Here is a 17,356-nt window from a genome sequence, read left to right as displayed (position 1 = left end):
TCCCTCCTTCATCTTCCTTTCTTCTTTTCCTCTCCTTTTCCTTCCTTCCTTCCTTTCCCCTTCGTCTCCTTCCTTGTCGCCTTCTTTCACTCCTTCTTCCTCTCCTCTTCCCTTCTCTTCTGTCCTCTTTCTCCCCATCCTTCCCTCCTCTTCTCTTCTCTTTTCTTCTCTTCCTTCCCTCCTTCCCGCCCTCCTCCTCTTCTTCCTTCCCTGCTTCTCTTCTCTTCTCTTCTTTTCTTTTCTTCTCTTCTCTCCCCCCCAACTGATAAGGGCCTCTTTGCTCCTCAGAAAAGTGGCTTTCCGAGACCCAAACGACCCTCGGCTGCTGCTGCTGCTGCTGCTGCTGCTGGCGATGGTGGTGGTGATGGTGGCGGGGTTTTCTTTCCCAATAGGCGACCCTCAGCGGTGCCTCTGTCTCTGGGGCCGTGTGTGCAAAGGAGACCGGCGTGGGCCCTTTATATACACCGCTTGCAGGCGGCCAAGAGAAGAAGGGCTCTCCGTGTGTTTTTGCAGACGAGGCCATTCTTTGCCTCCCACGCAGCCTGTTTTACACACATAGCCGGCCCGGGTCTTTTCTTCCTCCTGTCCTCTCTCGCACTCTCTCTCTTTCCTTCCTTCCTTCCCCCAATGCCTGCCTTTCATTCCTTGCCGGAGCATTTACTGCCCCTCGCGCCAGCAGGCCATAAATTTTGCTCCCACCGGCGCCTGACAGGTGCATTGATATGCGCTGGGAGAACTCCGGCTGCTTAATAACCCCCTCCCTCCTCCTGCCTCTCGGGCTGCCTTTTATTTATTCGGGATCATATTAGATATTGATTCCCCGGCAGAATTAAGTGCAGTGGACGCATTAGCGGAGAGGACTTGCCTAGTTCATATGAATATGCGGGTTGCGGGATCGGATCGAACCCAATTCGCACGACCCGGGAATCGTCAGGACGGAAGCAGAGGGAGGCTCTTTCGGGGGGGGGATGTGTGTGTTTCTATGTTGTGGAGGATTGTTGTTGTTGTTCCTCTGCCGACACGTGTTGTGTTGTGGAAAGGGGCAGAGAGAAGGAAACGATGAGAAGAGGGAAAAGTCGCATCTCCTGAACCCAGCCCCCTCCGGACTGGACTTTGATTTCTAGAGATTATTGTTTGGAATGGATGGAGAGAGAGGAGGGGAAACAAAGGGGTCCATTACTCTCTGCCTGGCGGCGCAGCGGTTCAGACAAGGTTAAACTTCTGGGAAGGAAATTCGAAACACAAGACACGGATACTTCGGGGCTTCCTTCGGCTCAGCCTCCCACGCTGCCTGCTTACCATTTGGGCCTCCCTTGCCAACCGAGGTTTAGCCTTGGCTGCGACAAAACCGCACAACCGCACACCGGCTTTGAACAGATTCTGGAAAAACAAAAACAAAACAAAACAAAAACAAAAATAAGGAAAAGGGGGAAAAAGGAAAGTGGAAGGGTTTTGTTTTGTTTTCAGACCAAAGACAAGGGGGATGTGGGGAAGTGTGTGTGTGTGTGTGTGTGTGCTGGGGAGATCTAAAAGATGAGCCACCCAACAGTGGAGCATTGTCCATGTGATTTATGGCCCCTTTGCCTCTTTTTAAGGTTCAAGCAGAGTTCACAAGCAGTTGGTATTTCAGAAAAAGAAATAAAAGCTTCTCAGTTTTGCTGCCAATATTCCCTCGCCAGGCCGGGTGGGTCCTTTGCCCAGACCTGGTTTGAGTAAATGAAACGGTCCCGAAGGGCCGGGTTGGTGGGTTGGCTTGGAATAAACAAAAACCATTCCGTGGAGGCTGTAAACAGCTGATTTTGATGCTTATAGATGATCGTTTGGGAATAAATAAGTCCTTAAACGGTATTAATGTGTAGATAAATGAAAGGTAATCCTGGCCCTCCTGTTGTTTATCCTCCCTCTTCGCCTCCCCTTTTGTTTCCGAACAAAATCCTAGCGCTGCCTAAGCGTTTGATCTCGCTTTACAGAACCGTGCATGTGTGGGCAGATACATGCATCTGGAAACCAAGCCTCATTCTTCATGTGCTAAAAGTGAGCTGTAGCCCAGGAAAAAAAAAAACCCTGCCAAAATAAACCTCCTAGTCTTGGAGGTGCTACAAGACTTCGTTGTTTTTTTGCTGCAAGAGACTCACTCCTCTGGAAGTTCTCACAATATATTTTTATTTCTTGAAAGAGATATTCCAAACGTGCAAGCATTTTTTCCCTTGGCTAATTATTTCAATATTTATTTTATCTCAAAGTTAAAAAAATAATTAAAAGAACCATACTTTTATTCACATAAAATATGGCTAAAGATTCTACTTTCCCCCTGTAAACTTCCAAAGGGAGCTGGAGTATTTGTAGGTGAAATTTAAGGCAGCGAATTATGAAAAAAGATAGGAAAACATAATATTTAAATGCCAGATATGACGTGTGATCAATTAAGCCACGTCCATGAAGTCCACAAGTTATTCCTGAGAAGGCCTCAACTTACAAAGCAAAATAAAGATATTAGACCAGTACTACTATTTGTATAACTTTGTGAAGGCACAGGGATTCATTACTGCTGTGTTGGTGGTGATGGGGGAGTAATCCTTTTCAAAGGATTTTGCCTGAGTGGGTTATGTGATCCTAAGCAGATTCATTTGGGGGTAAGCATTCAAGGTCCTAGTCAGCCCACCCCTTTCCAAATCTTAATAGCATCTATTGCTGGGAATAAATAGGGACTGTGAGTTATAACATAGATGAAAATAAATGGGAAACTTGTCTTTGAGGTAAAGCAGGGGTGGATAACTGTGGTGGATCTGCCCTGAGACATACCCCTGAAACTTTCCTCAGGCCAAACTGAAAGACTACTTTTGGTTTATATATATATATATATATATATATATATATATATATATATATAGTGTCAAACTGTGCAAGGGTGGCTGCAACCTAAGTAAAGAGTGTATTGTCCCTCCTGGAGAGGTGATTCACTCTTCTTTTGGTTAGAAAAAAGTGCAGCCTGATGAGCCTAGAGGTGTCAAGGTCCATGAACATATACCCCCGGGAGCCACATTTGGACACCCCTGTAGTAAAGAGATTACATCTTTATCAACCAATTGTTTTCCTGTCTGCTAAGAAATAAACTCCACACTGGGTTGAATTGAACCCAAGAGAGTGTGAATAGGACTGTGATGATGATGATGATGATGATGATGATGATGATGATGGGAGGCAGAGTCCCATAAAACTCAGCAGAACATCTAAATAAACAGCCATGAGCTTGGGATGCTGGGAACTCAGTTTAACTGGAATCAAGTGGATCCTACCTCTACAGGAATTATTTCAGATATGAATAATTAGGAGCACAGTTATCACTGACTGCCAGTTTCATTTCTCTTCTTAGGAGATGATTCACTTTAGAGAATATTTTTCTGGATGGTTCTGCATTGTGCAAAAGTAAACTCCATTGGCGTAAGCTATAGTTAAATGTATTAGGCATTTGATACAGGACACTTCCAAGTACAAAATGATAGGCATCTATCTGTAATTGATGTATTGAATTTGAATCTTCCTCCAAGGTGCAAATGGTGGCATACACTCTGTGCTGTTTTACTACCATAAAAACCCCAAAAGGTAGGTTATATTTGGACCCAAGGTAATAAAGTGAGCTTCCTAGCTGAGTAGAGATCCATTTTCACAGAATGTGAAAAACATATGTTAATATATATTTTTGCAAAGAAGAAGAAGTAAATGGAATGGAACCAAGCAAGTAAACCCAGAAGACTCTTTTGTCCCCTCCAACAGCTAGAAAACACAAGTGTATATAGGAACTAGCATAAACACATAGTATTTTGTTATTAATATGAAGGGCTGTCTCTTGTGCATTGCAAAATTTCCCCCAAGATATCTTTTTCTGGATAAACGAATGGGAGCTTTCCCCAGTGCAAATGGATATTGTGGAAATTGCCTGTTAAACTTTAGAAAAATGTTAAGTCGAAGTAACCCCAAAGAAATCTTGGCTGAAATATCTCCAAAGACGAGGAGCCCTAAGGTAGCTGACCTAAGTATTTCCTTCTTTATATTGCAAATGAAAGTTATTGAATGCCCTTAGTTACACTTTAACTTCTTAGAAATCTTCCCAGGAAAAACAAAACAAAACACCGAGAGACAGGATTTACAATAGAGATGGAATTTTCTCTGGTTTTTCAGGTTTCAATTCTGGTTCAATCCATCATGTCATTCCTAGCTGGCAGGCACTCCTGCGCATGCGTCCAAGAAGAAGAAGAAAGGGAGGGGAGACAAGAGCAAGGAGAGGGAGAACAACAACAAAAGCAACAACAAAACATGATGGTTAATATTTATACCAGAAAATAGCAGAGAGATGAAAACTGAGGATAAAACTATAAAATAAATAGTTATGTGGTGGAAGGGAGAACTAAGGGGATTTTCCTTTTCTTTGCTGAATTCTTTTAAAAAATCAAAACAAAGGAACACTAATATATCCATAAACTGTAGACTAGAAAATGTGATCCGGGATAGCTTAAATTATAAATTTGTTTGTCAAATCTCTCTCTCTCCTTTCTTAAACTCTTTGTATTGAGGCAGATGAATTGGTATGACTTTGAAACAAATTTAAGTAATGCTGGCCATCCTGAAAAACTGATCATAAACATTCAGTTTTTCAGAGAAACAGTGGGAAGGTGGGTTGGGACTCCTTACTTCTTCTTGGCCTAAATGAACCCAACAGCTGAGATGACAAAACCCAGAAGCAGTGCTTTTGCTGCTCCTCTGAGATCTGTTTTTCCTGTACTGGATTAAACTTGGATGGTCAGTTCCTTGGATTTCATCGTGTGTCACACTGCCACCATTCACAGTCCACTTATTTCAGAGATTTGCACTCCCTGATGAATGTGGCTGGCAGCGGAGTGTGTAAGAGTGCAACATTCAAGCCACTCACTCTTGATTCTGGATTGCTCCCTTTACACTCTATATTTGGAAGAGAAGCCAATTAACTTCGACTGGAACAGAGTCTCAGTTAATTGTGTTTATGGCTGGTATGCAAGGGAATTAATAGCTGGCCATCCCGGTATATATACTGAAGTAGGGAAAGTAGAGAGGATATTGATGGCATGCCAGTGAGAACACTAGTGGCTGGTGTGGAGCCTGTGTTTTCATATAAAGAAGTGGTGTGTAAAGACGCAGCCTGAGAATTGCAAGCCAGGCCACAATACGCAAGTGTTGTGAGACTTTTTTCATGCAGGGAAAGGAAGGCAGAGGAGGAGCCAAAATGAGGAAGACTTGAGTCAAATGTTAGTCTGGAAAGTGATAATCAGGAACAAAAGAGAAGAGGCCATGTAAACATTTCTGTTGTTTGCGTTTGCCATGTTGTGTAGGTGTTAAAAGAGCATGAGGGAGAGGGGCTAGGTGACAGAACTGATGTATCAGGAGTCCCTAGTGTGTGGCTTCCCTTGTACCTATGAAGGATTGGAAGGCTGTGTGTCTGACACTTGGATACATACTGTACATGTGTGTGTGAGAGAGAAATGAGCCCAGACTCCTGGAAGTTGTACCACAACATTGCATGAGTGAATGGATTCACAACATCATGTGTAACTGTTACGTAAAAAAAAAAAAATTAATCCATAGGTAGCCCTGTTGGCCATACAGCAAAGTACAATAACAACCCAAATCCACCAAACAGTGATATCTTTATTGGGCAACCAAAATGCACATAATACATAATGCGAGCTTTCAAGGCTTCACTGGCTTCTTCCACAGACAAAGGTGTTAAAAATCCAACAGGAGAAAGAAAGAAAAAAACCATTGTAGTCATAGGTCTACATTTTGTCAAGATGTTGTTATATTTGTTGTTAATTAAGATGGTAGGGAGGGATCTCTATGAAGGTAGAGGCCTTTCTTCTTCCCCTTTGGCCATGCAGGTCCTGGGAGACAATAAGGGTTGCAAACTCCAGGACATAGAATGTAAAGTACCATGTACCTTAGGAAACAGTTCAGATATAGGAATACACCCAGAAGAATGGGAATTGTGTATGATAAATATCTCCTGTGCTTGGCTTTTGTGTGTACTGTACATTGCATTCAAAGATGTGCGGATGGCCTTCATTCAAGTATTATGACCGTGGGCCTGAGACTGTCCTGCTGTGGGGTGCAGGCAAATGTCAAAACATGGCGGGGTGAAGAAGGGAAACCATGAGGGCCTGAGGGCCGTTTAACTCTGTGGAGTTACATTGGGAGCAATTTCTTAGGCAGAGTGACCAGATAGGTCCTCACTGCAAAGGAGGAAAAGGCATCGCAAAATAGGAGAGGGGCGCTCAAGAAAAATGGAGGACATGACCAAAAAAAGGAAATAGAAAAAATAAATAAATCTCAAAACACTCATACACAGTTGGCCTTATCCACGGATTCAAGCATCCATGGCTTGAAAATATTAAAAATATATCTATACATTCTGAAAAGCAAACCATGATCTTGCTATTTTATACAACGGACACCATTCTACTATTTTTGTTGTTGTTGACTGTCCTCAAATCGATTTTGTGGATGAGACATGGAGATCCTCGTTGTACTCATTCAGGCATTGCTGTTGTTGTTAACCGCCTTCTCATAGCAACCCTGTGGATGGAAATCTCCAGGACTCCCTGTCCTCCACTGCTCTGCTTAGTTCCTGCAAACTCATACCCATGATCGTGTCCCAAGTACCACAACCTCAGCTTTATCATCTGGGCTTCCAGGGAGGGTTCTGTCTTGATCTGCTCTAGGACCCATTCATTGTCCTTAATGGGACTTGAGCATCCACGGATTTTGGTATCCACGGGGGTCCTGGAACCAAATCCCAGCAGATACCAAGGGCCCGTTGTAAATAGAAATCCATGCTTCTTAGCGATGCTCAAAATGGAGGGCCTTTTGGAAGTCTTCCTGGGCAGAAGCGTGAAATGTAGGGCATGTCCTGGAAAGGAGAGACTTTGCTCACCCTGTACCTAGGACTTCTCTCTGGGTGAAAGGGGTGGGTCACTAGGAGGGCCCCAGTCCGATAGGGGCCCCAGAAGGTCCCTTACTTCCTCCCCCTCCATGCCCCGACCCTTCCTTGTTACACGGGTTTCAGATGATTTTAAATGTGTTATTTACGGAGTGTGGTGGAGCCTCCTTCTTTGGAGGTTTTTAGACAGAGGCTGGTTGACCATCTGTCACAGGGGATGCTTTGATGGTGAGTTCCTGCATGGCAGAAGGGGAGGGGGTTAGACTGGATGGCGCTTGAGGTCTCTTCCAATTCTAGGATTCAATAATATTAAACAATTGTTCAATATTTAATTGCACTTTATTGTGGATGGGTGAGTTTGGGAGTGTTGGGATATAATGATGACAGCTGTTTTACTGTGTTTTAACGATGTTTTATTATTGTTAGCTGCCTCGATCTGCTTGGAGAGGCGGGATACAAACAAATTTTATTATTGTTATTATTATTAGTCTCTGATTCTTTGTTTTTAAGATAATGCTTTTGAAACTCGTATAACCAGGAACCCGTATAACAATGCTTGTTTGTTTTTACATGTGAGCCGCCTTGGGTCCCTTTCTGAGAGAAAGGCGACATACAAATGAAACAAACAAACAAACAAACAAACAATAGTCTATAGTTTTTGTGTTTTTTGGGGGCTATGTGGCCATGTTCTAGAAGAGTTTATTCCTGACGTTTCGCCGGCGTCTGTGGCTGGCATCTTCAGAGAATGTATTATTTGGGCAATAACCACCTGTCCCTTGCCTCCCCGCCTGCCCTTCCTCTGGCTTTCCCTCCTCTCCAGGTGGCACCGAGGGGACGGAGCCAGGCCCGGTGGTCAATGTTATTTGAGCGGGGCCCCGAGGCCTTGGCAACCTCCGAGCCCAAGATGCAGAAGGCCGCCTACTACGACAATGCGGCGCTCTTCGGCGGCTACGGCGGCTATGGCAAAGCGGAGGCCTATGGCTACCCCTCGGGGCCCCCGCCGCCCCCTCCGCCCTATGCCCAGCCTTCTCTGGAGACCGACTACCCGGGATCGGCTTGCTCCCTCCAAGGCCCCGCCGCCCCGCTCCGGGCCCCGACCCACAAGAGTCCCGACCTCAGCGGAGCCAGCTGCATGCGACCCGTCGGGGAGCCTCAGCAGCAGCAGCAGCAGCAGCAGCAGCAGCAGCAGCAGCAGCAGCAGCAGCAGCAGCAGCAGCAGCAGCAGCCACAACCAACACAACAACAGCAACCACAGCCACAACCAACGCAACAGCAGCAGCAGCAGCACCAACAGCACCACCCGCCTTCGCCCTCTCCGCCGGCCAACAACGTGGTGCCCGCCAAGAAGGGCAAAGGGGGTGGCAACGCCACTGGGGGATCCTCGGGGGGCACCATCAGCAAACAGATCTTCCCCTGGATGAAGGAGTCCCGGCAGAACTCCAAGCAGAAGAACAACTGCGCCCCCGCAGGTACTCCCCCTGCCCTGGCTCCCTTGGCCTTTTTTTTGGTCCTCTAAGGCTGGGAGGAGTAACTGGTTTTGGATCGCTCCACCCAGAAGACCCTACCTTCCCAGGCTGGCTGGGGAAGGAGGTCTCAGCGGGCAAAAATTGCTATGCCCAACAGTTTCCACAGCTCCCAGGGATTTGGAATATAGTGGGAACCCACAACCACAACACAGTCTGTAAAGAAATCTTGTCACACCTTTGAGACTAACTGAAAGAAAGTAAAAGAAAGAAAGAAAGAAAGAAAATCCTATACTGTAACATCCAAACAATGATAGCTTTCTTGGGCCATAGCCAAAATACCTAATTACATGTTGTAAGGTTTCGAAGTCACACTGGCTTCTTCTTCATCAGGCAAACAGGAGAAAGAAAGGCCTATGACTATCATCTTCAATTTCTTTCTCCTGTTTGCCTGATGAAGAAGAAGCCAGTGTGGCTTCGAAAGCTTGCAACATGTCATTGTGCATTTGGGTTATGGCCCAAGAAAGCTATCATTGTTTGGATGTAAACTTCCCCTCCCCCCCCATCCAGCCAAACGCTGGGGAGGGGAAGTTTATGTCCTCAGATGCATTTTGTTATTGTATAAGAGAAACTCCCCCACAGGGTGAGCAGATATCATAACCTCAAAGGAGGGCCAGGCACGATAAAATGTAGGACATTCAAGAAAAATATAGGGCATGACCAAATAAAAGCTAAAAGCACTCATATAAATATAAATCCATGCTTCTTAGTCATGCTCAAAATAGAGGACATTTGGGGATTCTTCCTGGACAGAAGGTTGGAAATGTAGGATGTGTCCAGGAAAAGGAGGACTTCCAGTCACCCTGCCCCTGGATCACACCAATAGTGATGCTTTTGCCCTCTCTCCTAACTCACTAGATGCCTCTGGAAATCCTGCAGGTGAGTTGTGAAGGCAACAACAGCCTTGCCCAGGTTGTGACTTTCCACTCTTTGGGACACAATGGGCAGCCCTTTGAACTCACAGGTTCCAGATGGCCAAGGTAGCCACAGATTGCCTTTCCTCCATTAAAGTATAGATTCCCCATTTAAGGATGTCTGAACAAGCTCTGGCCTTTCATTTTGGGAAACAAATTCATACACTCTACTTTATCCAGTTAAACGATCTCAATATGTTTCCACCACCTCCATTGGAGAAGGCTGCTTCTCCACTTGCTAAATTAGTCTTTAAAGCTCAGGAAGGCAGAGCTGGAGTTGCACAGGGCTCTTCTTGTTGAAGGTAGTTGGGAGAGGGTCAAGTGACCCACCTCTGCAAAAATTTCTCCAGACTAAAGGGATGGGAGAAGAGAGTTGGAGGCATTTTAGTGGCCTGACAAAACATGATACACTAGAAGACTTCCAGGCCCCACTTATCCTCCCCTTTATTTTATTGCCCTCCAGTCTTCCTCCTGAGGCTGAATTCTGTGTGATTTCAGAGTTGCCCTCAGAGTTTCATATAGAGACATTCTTCCAATGTAAAGAGGCTCTCTTTCTGTTCTGCTTCCTCTTTTTCATTTCCCTGAGCGGAGTGTAGGCAGAGATCTAAGTAACTAGAGACATCTTTCACTGGCCTAGCTTGGTTAAATGCATTTGAGAAGGTGAAACCAGCCTCAGATGCCCAAGTGAGGCCAAACTAAAACTGAAAGGAATCTGTGTGTGTGTGTGTGTGTGTGTGTGTGTGTGCCTTCAGTCACCTGTCAATTTAGGGCAATCCCATGCATTTCATAGGGTTTTCTTAGGGAAAGAAAGTTTCTTTCTCCCTTATAGACTACAACATTTGGCATATGCTGATGGTCTTCCATTCAAGTACTAACTAGGGTTGACCTTGCTTCAAGTCTGGGGTTCCTTCCTCTTTTGTCCTTAATCAGGCAAAGTGTTAGTTTTTCAAAGTATGTTGCCAAATGCTCTTTACTAGAAGAGTTCTCTCCTCCACCTCTTTCTAAGAGTGCCAGAGACTGATGCCAGGGACCAATAGGTTTGTCACTTGTTCCACAAACATGCATACCTAAGGTCCTAGAAGGCCTCAGCATGCAAAAGTTGCTGTGCTCAACAGTTTCCACAGCTCCCATCAATTTAGAATACAGTGGCCCCAGTCTTAGTGTTAGACATAACAAAGGTAGACCCATTAAGTGCTGATTCAATGGGCCTAGTCTAGTTGGGAATAAAATTCAGGCCAATGGCTGTAGGTTATGTTAGATTATATCAATTTCTATGGCATTAAAGGCCCTTGTGGTGCAGTGGTTTGAGTGCTGGTCTGTGGACTTTGGAGACAGGGTTGAGATCCCATGGAAACCCACTGGGTGATCTTGGGCAAGCCACATTTTCTCAGCTTCAGAGGGAGGCAAAGTCAACCCCCCCCCCCCCGCTGGAAAACTCCATTGTAGGGGATAGGGTCGATGTGTGTGTATGCTGTGTGCCTTGAAGTCACTTCTGATATATGACTATGCTAAGGCGAACCTATTATAGGCTTTTCTTGGCAGGGTTTGTCCAGAGGAAGTTTGCCATTGCCATCCCCTGAGGCTGAGAGTGTGTGACTTGCCCAAGGTCACCCAGTGGGTTTCATGGCTGAGGTGGGAATAGAACCCTGGTCTCCAGAGTCGTAGTCCGACACTCAAACAAAAGACACACAACAACAAATTCCTCCTACTTTATTAATCGATGATGAGAAACCGTGTAAGGATAAGAAGGAGAGGAAGGGAGAGGGACATACAGACATGGGCCATTTTGAGAGGCCAGCCTTTCTGCCAACCCCATATCCAAAGGGGAGGTCCTTTGTCCCCCACATGTGTGTGGCCTGCTTATGGTGATTCTGGCTGCATCTGCACTTCAGAAATAATGCAGTTTGACCCCCACTTTAACTGCCACAGCTCAAGGCTATGGAATCCTGGGATTTGTACTTTGGGTGAGCTTTTCAGCCTTCTCTGCCAGAAAGCCACAACAGAGGACAAATTCATGAATCCCATGACACTGGGCCATGGCAGTTAGAGCGGTGTCAACCTGGGTTATTTTTGCAGTGTGGATTCAGCCTCTGTCTCTTCAGAGCCCATCTTGGCTTGACTGGAACATTTCTAGCGATGGGGAAATACAGTAAATAAATCTCAGAGTATAGATGAGATGGCATTTCTACCCTTTGTTCAAAATTCACCTAACGTTTAGAGGGGAAAGTGGGCCAAACTAGAGGGTGAGTCTAGCCATGGTAGCCCTGGGGGACTGGCCTTTGGCGAGCTCGAAATGGCTGCCTGCTTTGTAGGACAAGAAAGAGAGAGAGAGAGAGAGAGAGAGAGAGAGAGAGGGATTGCTCTGGTTGGGTCTCCTGCTGCCTCCCTCTCTTGGGAATGCCCTCTCTTCGGTCTCCTCCCCCGCTTCCCCTCCGAAGATAATAAAGGCTCCTGGCTTTGGCAGCCACAGCAGCTCTATTGTCTCTCGACGAAGTTTGAGGCCTCGCCTGGTGGGTCTCCTTCGCGGTTGGGACCCAACTAGAGCCTCTTCCCAGGGTTTGTCAGGCATCGATCGCCTCCTCCAATTAAATGCCATGATTTACAGCTCTCCAGGCTGGAACTGTAACTTTCCTAGCCCTCTGAGGACCCCGGAGCTGAGGTTCCCTGCTGAGAAGGTGGGGAGAGCTAAGCCCCCTTCGCCTTTTACACATGGGGAGGAAGGGGAGAAGGAGGAGGGGGCCAAGACAAGATGGGCTCCAAAAAATTAAACATTAAAGTCAAAAACCCGATTCAATCGAAGGATGAGAAGGGTCACTTTGTTCCCCCTCTTCTTAATTCTCCTCTTACCAACGTGTATCTGAAACACTGGTCCCCACTCATTTATTGAGGCTGGGAGCAAGGCGATTGGGGAAGGGGGCTTTCTCACCCAGTTTCACCTCACTTTGAATTCTGTATGTGTGTGTGTGTGTGTGTGTGTGTGTAGGGGAGGAGGAAAGGCTTCCCACTTGCTGGAGGAGAATAAGAATAGCCATCCAAAGGGGATAATGGCAAACCTCCTCTGAACGGATCTTGCCAAGGAAACCCCATGACAGGGTCTCCTATAAGTCGGTAAAGACTTGAAGGCACACAACACACAACAAAGGTGTGTGTGTGTGTGTGTGTGTGTGTTGGGTGCAGAGTGACCAGATCTCCTCACCGCAAAGGAGGGCAAGTCACCCCAAAATGGAGGACATTTTGGAATGCCGCCTGGACAGAAAGGCTGACGTGTAGGCCATGCCCTGGGAAAGGAGGACGTGTCTGGTGCCCTTAGTTGTTGACCATGCCCGAGGAGATTCCACAAAAGGGGGGTTCATATCCATTCAGAGAGATCTGGCGCTGGGTAAATGGTTCCATTCGGACAGAACGATGGCCGCGTCCTTTCCCTCGGTGTGTGTGTGTGTCTGTGTTGTGTGTGCATTTTTCATATGGGCACCTCAGCCTTCCACTAAGCCCAGAATGTCGAAAGCATTGTAAATTAACCAACCCCCTCCTCTTTTTCCTTCCTTCCTTCCTTCCTTCCTTCCTTCCTTCCTTCCTTCTTGCTTCCTTCCATTATTTCCTTCCTTCCTTCGTTCCTCTTTCTTTCTTTCTTTCTTTCTTTCTTTCTTTCTTTCTTCTCTCCCTCCCTCCCTCCCTCCCTCCCTCCTTTCCCCTCCCTCTTTTCTTTCTTTCTTTCTTTCTTTCTTTCTTTCTTTCTTTCTCTTTCCTACTTCCTTCCTTCCTCCTTCTTTTCCTCTCTCCCTTCTCTCTCTCTTTCCACCCTCCCTCCCTCCCTCCCTCCCTCCCTCCCTCCCTCCCTCCCTCCCTCCCTCCCTCCCTCCCTCTCTTCTTTCCCTCTCTCTCTTTCCTTCCTTGTTCTTTCATTTTTTCCTTCTTTCTCCTCCCTCCCTCCCTCCCTCTTTCCTTCCTTCTTTCTTCCTCCCTCTCTCCTTTCTCTCTCTCTCTCTCTCTCTGTCTTTCCTTCCTTCCTTCCTTCTTTCTCTCTCTCTCTCTCTTTCCTTCCTTCTTTCTTCCTCCCTCTCTCCTTTCTCACTCTCTCTCCTTCCTTCCTTCCTTCCTTCCTTCCTTCCTTCCTTCCTTCCTTCCTTCCTCCCTCTCTTCTTTCTCCTCCCTCCCTCCTTTCTCTCTCTCTCTCTTTCCTTCCTTCCTTCTTTCCTCTATTCTTTGTCCTCCCTCCCTCCCTCCCTCTCCTTCCTTCCTTCCTTCCTTCCTTCCTTCCTTCTCTCCCCCCTTCTTCCCCTTCCCTCTGCTCCTTCCCTGACAGGCGGGGAGAGCTGTGAGGACAAGAGCCCGCCGGGCCCGGCCTCCAAGCGGGTCCGCACGGCCTACACGAGCGCGCAGCTGGTGGAGCTGGAGAAGGAGTTCCACTTCAACCGCTACCTCTGCCGCCCGCGCCGCGTGGAGATGGCCAACCTGCTCAACCTGACCGAGCGGCAGATCAAGATCTGGTTCCAGAACCGGCGCATGAAGTACAAGAAGGACCAGAAGGCCAAGGGCATCCTGCACTCGCCGGTGGGACAGTCCCCGGACCGGAGCCCGCCGCTGAGCGGGGCCAGCCACGTGGGCTACGCCGGGCAGTTGCCCTCGGTGGCCGGCCTGGGCTACGACGCGCCCTCGCCCACCTCCTCCTTCGCCAAGGCCCAGCAGAGCATGTACGGCCTGGCCGCCTACACCGCCCCGCTCAGCAGCTGCCTGCCCCAGCAGCAGAAGCGGTACCCGGGGGCCGCCGCCGACTACGACCCCCACGCCCTGCAGGGGGGCAACGGGGGCTTCGGCAACCCCAGCCTCCAGGGCAGCCCGGTCTACGTCGGGGGCAACTTCGTGGACTCCATGCCGGCCTCCGGGCCCATGTTCAACCTCAGCCACCTCTCCCACCCGTCCTCGGCCAGCGTGGACTACAGCTGCGCGGCCCAGATCCCCGGCAACCACCACCACGGACCCTGCGACCCCCACCCCACCTACACAGACCTGACTTCGCACCACACTTCTCAGGGAAGGATCCAGGAAGCCCCCAAACTCACGCATCTGTAGGAGACCCATTCACACACACAGAGAGAGAGAGATTGAGACTGAGTCTGCGACTGAGATGAAAAATGTACTGGCGTTTAAATTACCTCACTTTCCCCCAACACTATCATTACTTTGAGTACTCTGAGTAGCAGTGGATATTATTATTATTATTATTATTATTATTATTATTATTATTATTTGGCTGGGAATGTCCCCCAGCAACACCTACACGATTCTCATCCTGTTTTCTTTCTTTTTGGCAACTAGTCCATCATGGAAACGATTTGCCTTTTGTTCGCTCTTTCCCCCGCCCCCAGTCTAAAAGCATAACAGTGCAATATCCCTTTAAAATAATAAATACAAATAAATAAAACGTTCCCTCAAGGGAGGCATAACTGGTCATGATTTACAGGAGAGAAGGTAAGTCGGATTAATCCATTAGTTGAAAGTATGAGTTGAAAGGGAGTCCCAATGAGGAGGAGTTTACATCGGTTAGGACCCAAAAAATAGGGACTTGGTTCTGGAAGCATTAATTTATAAGGACCTTCAGCGATGCAAAAGGTTGCTTTGGACTTTAATATTTTTTAAAAGATGAACTCTTCTCTTTTTTATTTTTTTGGTTGGTATCATCGATTATTTAATACTCGTCTTCAATGTATTTATGTGGATATTTGTAGAATTTCTTCATGCCTCCCTCTTCCCTTAATTTTGGAAGATTGATTCAGGTCTTTGGTGACTTTACATTTCCCCCCCCACCTATTTAGTATATTTGATCAGAAATAGAAAGAGTAGTTTTGAACAGTTGTAACAGTGGCTGGTGTTTGTAGTTTATGTAAGGATGAAGCAAATTGTAGGTCAAGTCATAGATTAATACAGAACAGATGGATTATCGCAAAAGAGCCCTTACTTTTTATATTAAAAACAAAAACAAAAACAAAGCACCCTTAAAATGATGTAATGTTAATTTATTTCAGATGGTTTGGTGTCACTTTACTTAGAAGTAAACAGGACCTTCCTTAGACTGGAAGTGTATATTATTTACTATTTCCTGGGTTGACACCACAGGGTTATTTTGAATTTTGCCTAAACTCCATTTAGTACACTTCCGGTGTTAAATTATAGTCCTACAGAGGGTCATTCAGAAGTAAGACCCATTTGAGACTTACTCTCAGGAAGATGCAACCAGGATTGCAGGCTTACTATCTGTTGTGCAAGCCATCTTGTCTGCTTGTTGTCACTTTCTTCCCATTTGGAAACAATGTCAGACAAAAAACGATTAAACAATGTAATCTTGTTGATGTAATTAGGATCCATACCAAGGCAGGCTTACAAAAATATGTCAATTTCTGTTGTTATTGTTATTCTTGTGGTTATTCTTGTTATGATTATGATTATTATTATTTATACAATATTTATGCTTACCATAAATCAGTTTTCTATATGTCACTGGAAACCCAAACTCACTTTTGCTGAATGAGGAGGGGAAACACAACAGAAGAAGAAGAAGAAAACACTTTGAATGAAATATTTGACAATCAAGTATCTACAAAGGAAAGACTGCATTAGGCTGCAGGAGAAGAAATCCTCCTGAAATGCTCAGAATGGCTTTGTGAGGTAGGAAATGACTAGATCTATCAATATTTAATATAGTCCTCTGTAGCAGACATCGGTACAATCCTTGTGTAAACAAATGTTCCTGCCCCAGAGCCTGAAAGGGACAAGAAACACAAACATCCCTTTCCCTCGCCCACTCTCTCTTTATTTATATGTACCGTTTAATCTCTTACGGATTTATGAAGCTTTTCTCAACCTAAAAGTGGCATTAGGTACATGGCAAAAGCGATCCGCGCCCATTAATTCAGGAGGAAGTGTTCCTTATCGCTTTGAAAAGCCTTCAGTTAAGATTCAGATCTCCTGAATCCCAGCTACAGAACTGTAACCAAACCTCACTTTTCAGTTTGACTAATAACGCAGCTCCATCTCTCCATGGCCCTCTTGGCAACTCCGGCAATTCTTTCTGTGTGCCAGAGGTTTTCACTCCTCCTATGAATGAAATCTGTTACTTCCTCTCATTACCGTTTGTTTTTTTGTTTTCCTTCTCCCTCCCTCCTTTAAATGCCATGTTAAATAATGGAAAAAGAAAAGATGGGGTAAAAAAAATTGTATCCTTTTGTTAAATTTCACTTTTACCCAAGTTGTTGTAGATCTGTAAACAAAACCAGAATAAACAGCTTCCGATGGAGAAATATTTTAACCACCTCTGGATTGAAAGTGGGCTTTCTGTGGCTACGTGTTTCTTCTGGCCTTTATATATTTATTTGTTTTTAAAAGTGACAATAAAAAAGTAAGGAATAATCTCTGCAATGAATGATCACGACACCAAGGATTTCTCTCTAGTAGGGCTTCCAGGAACTACTTGGCAACCAAAGGGATAAATAAAAAGTGGGTGCAGATTGTATGCTGTGCTCCTTTTTTTGCGCAAGGGCATATTTTACTTTCCCCCTCCTATAAATCAAGACAATACACAAGGAGTAGGAGCCTGTGTAGGCCCTTGAGGTATGCTGTGTCACTGAGTAGGCATCCGCTGAGTCTGCGGGGCTGGGAGGCCCAAGGGCTAGAGCCCCAGCTTAATGTTTTGTGGGCTCAGCTTCAAATGGGGTCTGAGTTGTCTTGCATTATTATTATTCCCTCTGCAAATCAGGCACAAAAGGAGGAGCAGCCTATAAGCATCTTGGGGGCAGGATGAGGAAGGGGTAAGGAACAGGCTTTGCAATACATACAAACGCAAATGTTCTTGCAAGGCCATACTGGGGGGAGTCTTTTCCAAACATGTATAACATGCCATGGGCAAAGGTTGCAATGAGGAGGGGGAGCACAACAGAAGAAGAAGAGGAAGAAGAAAA

At 46.0% G+C, this 17,356-nt stretch overlaps 1 protein-coding gene across 3 annotated transcripts; it reads left to right on the top strand.

Moving 5' to 3' along the window:
* Nucleotides 1-7,823: 7,823 nt before the first annotated feature.
* LOC149313720 (homeobox protein Hox-D3-like) lies at nucleotides 7,824-14,487 on the top strand. Of its 3 annotated transcripts, XM_089523261.1 has the most exons (4): nucleotides 8,385-8,424; nucleotides 11,234-11,253; nucleotides 11,452-11,457; nucleotides 13,725-14,487. In XM_089523261.1, the coding sequence occupies exons 1-4, from the start codon at nucleotides 8,385-8,387 to the stop codon at nucleotides 14,472-14,474; spliced, it is 816 nt and encodes a 271-aa protein (XP_089379387.1). In that variant the 3' UTR covers nucleotides 14,475-14,487. The 3 variants fall into 3 exon arrangements, with proteins under 3 accessions (XP_089379386.1, XP_089379385.1, XP_089379387.1); XM_089523260.1 differs by lacking the exons at nucleotides 11,234-11,253; nucleotides 11,452-11,457 and adding an exon at nucleotides 7,824-8,108 and having other exon boundaries at nucleotides 8,172-8,436; nucleotides 13,708-14,487; XM_089523259.1 differs by lacking the exons at nucleotides 11,234-11,253; nucleotides 11,452-11,457 and having other exon boundaries at nucleotides 7,824-8,436; nucleotides 13,708-14,487.
* Nucleotides 14,488-17,356: the final 2,869 nt, after the last annotated feature.

The sequence above is a fragment of the Sceloporus occidentalis genome, unplaced genomic scaffold (assembly GCF_023333645.1).
Source record: "Sceloporus occidentalis isolate IW3139 unplaced genomic scaffold, rSceOcc1.0.p SCAF_4, whole genome shotgun sequence".
NCBI classification, from domain to species: domain Eukaryota; kingdom Metazoa; phylum Chordata; class Lepidosauria; order Squamata; family Phrynosomatidae; genus Sceloporus; species Sceloporus occidentalis.
This window is presented reverse-complemented; position numbering and strand designations above follow the sequence as displayed.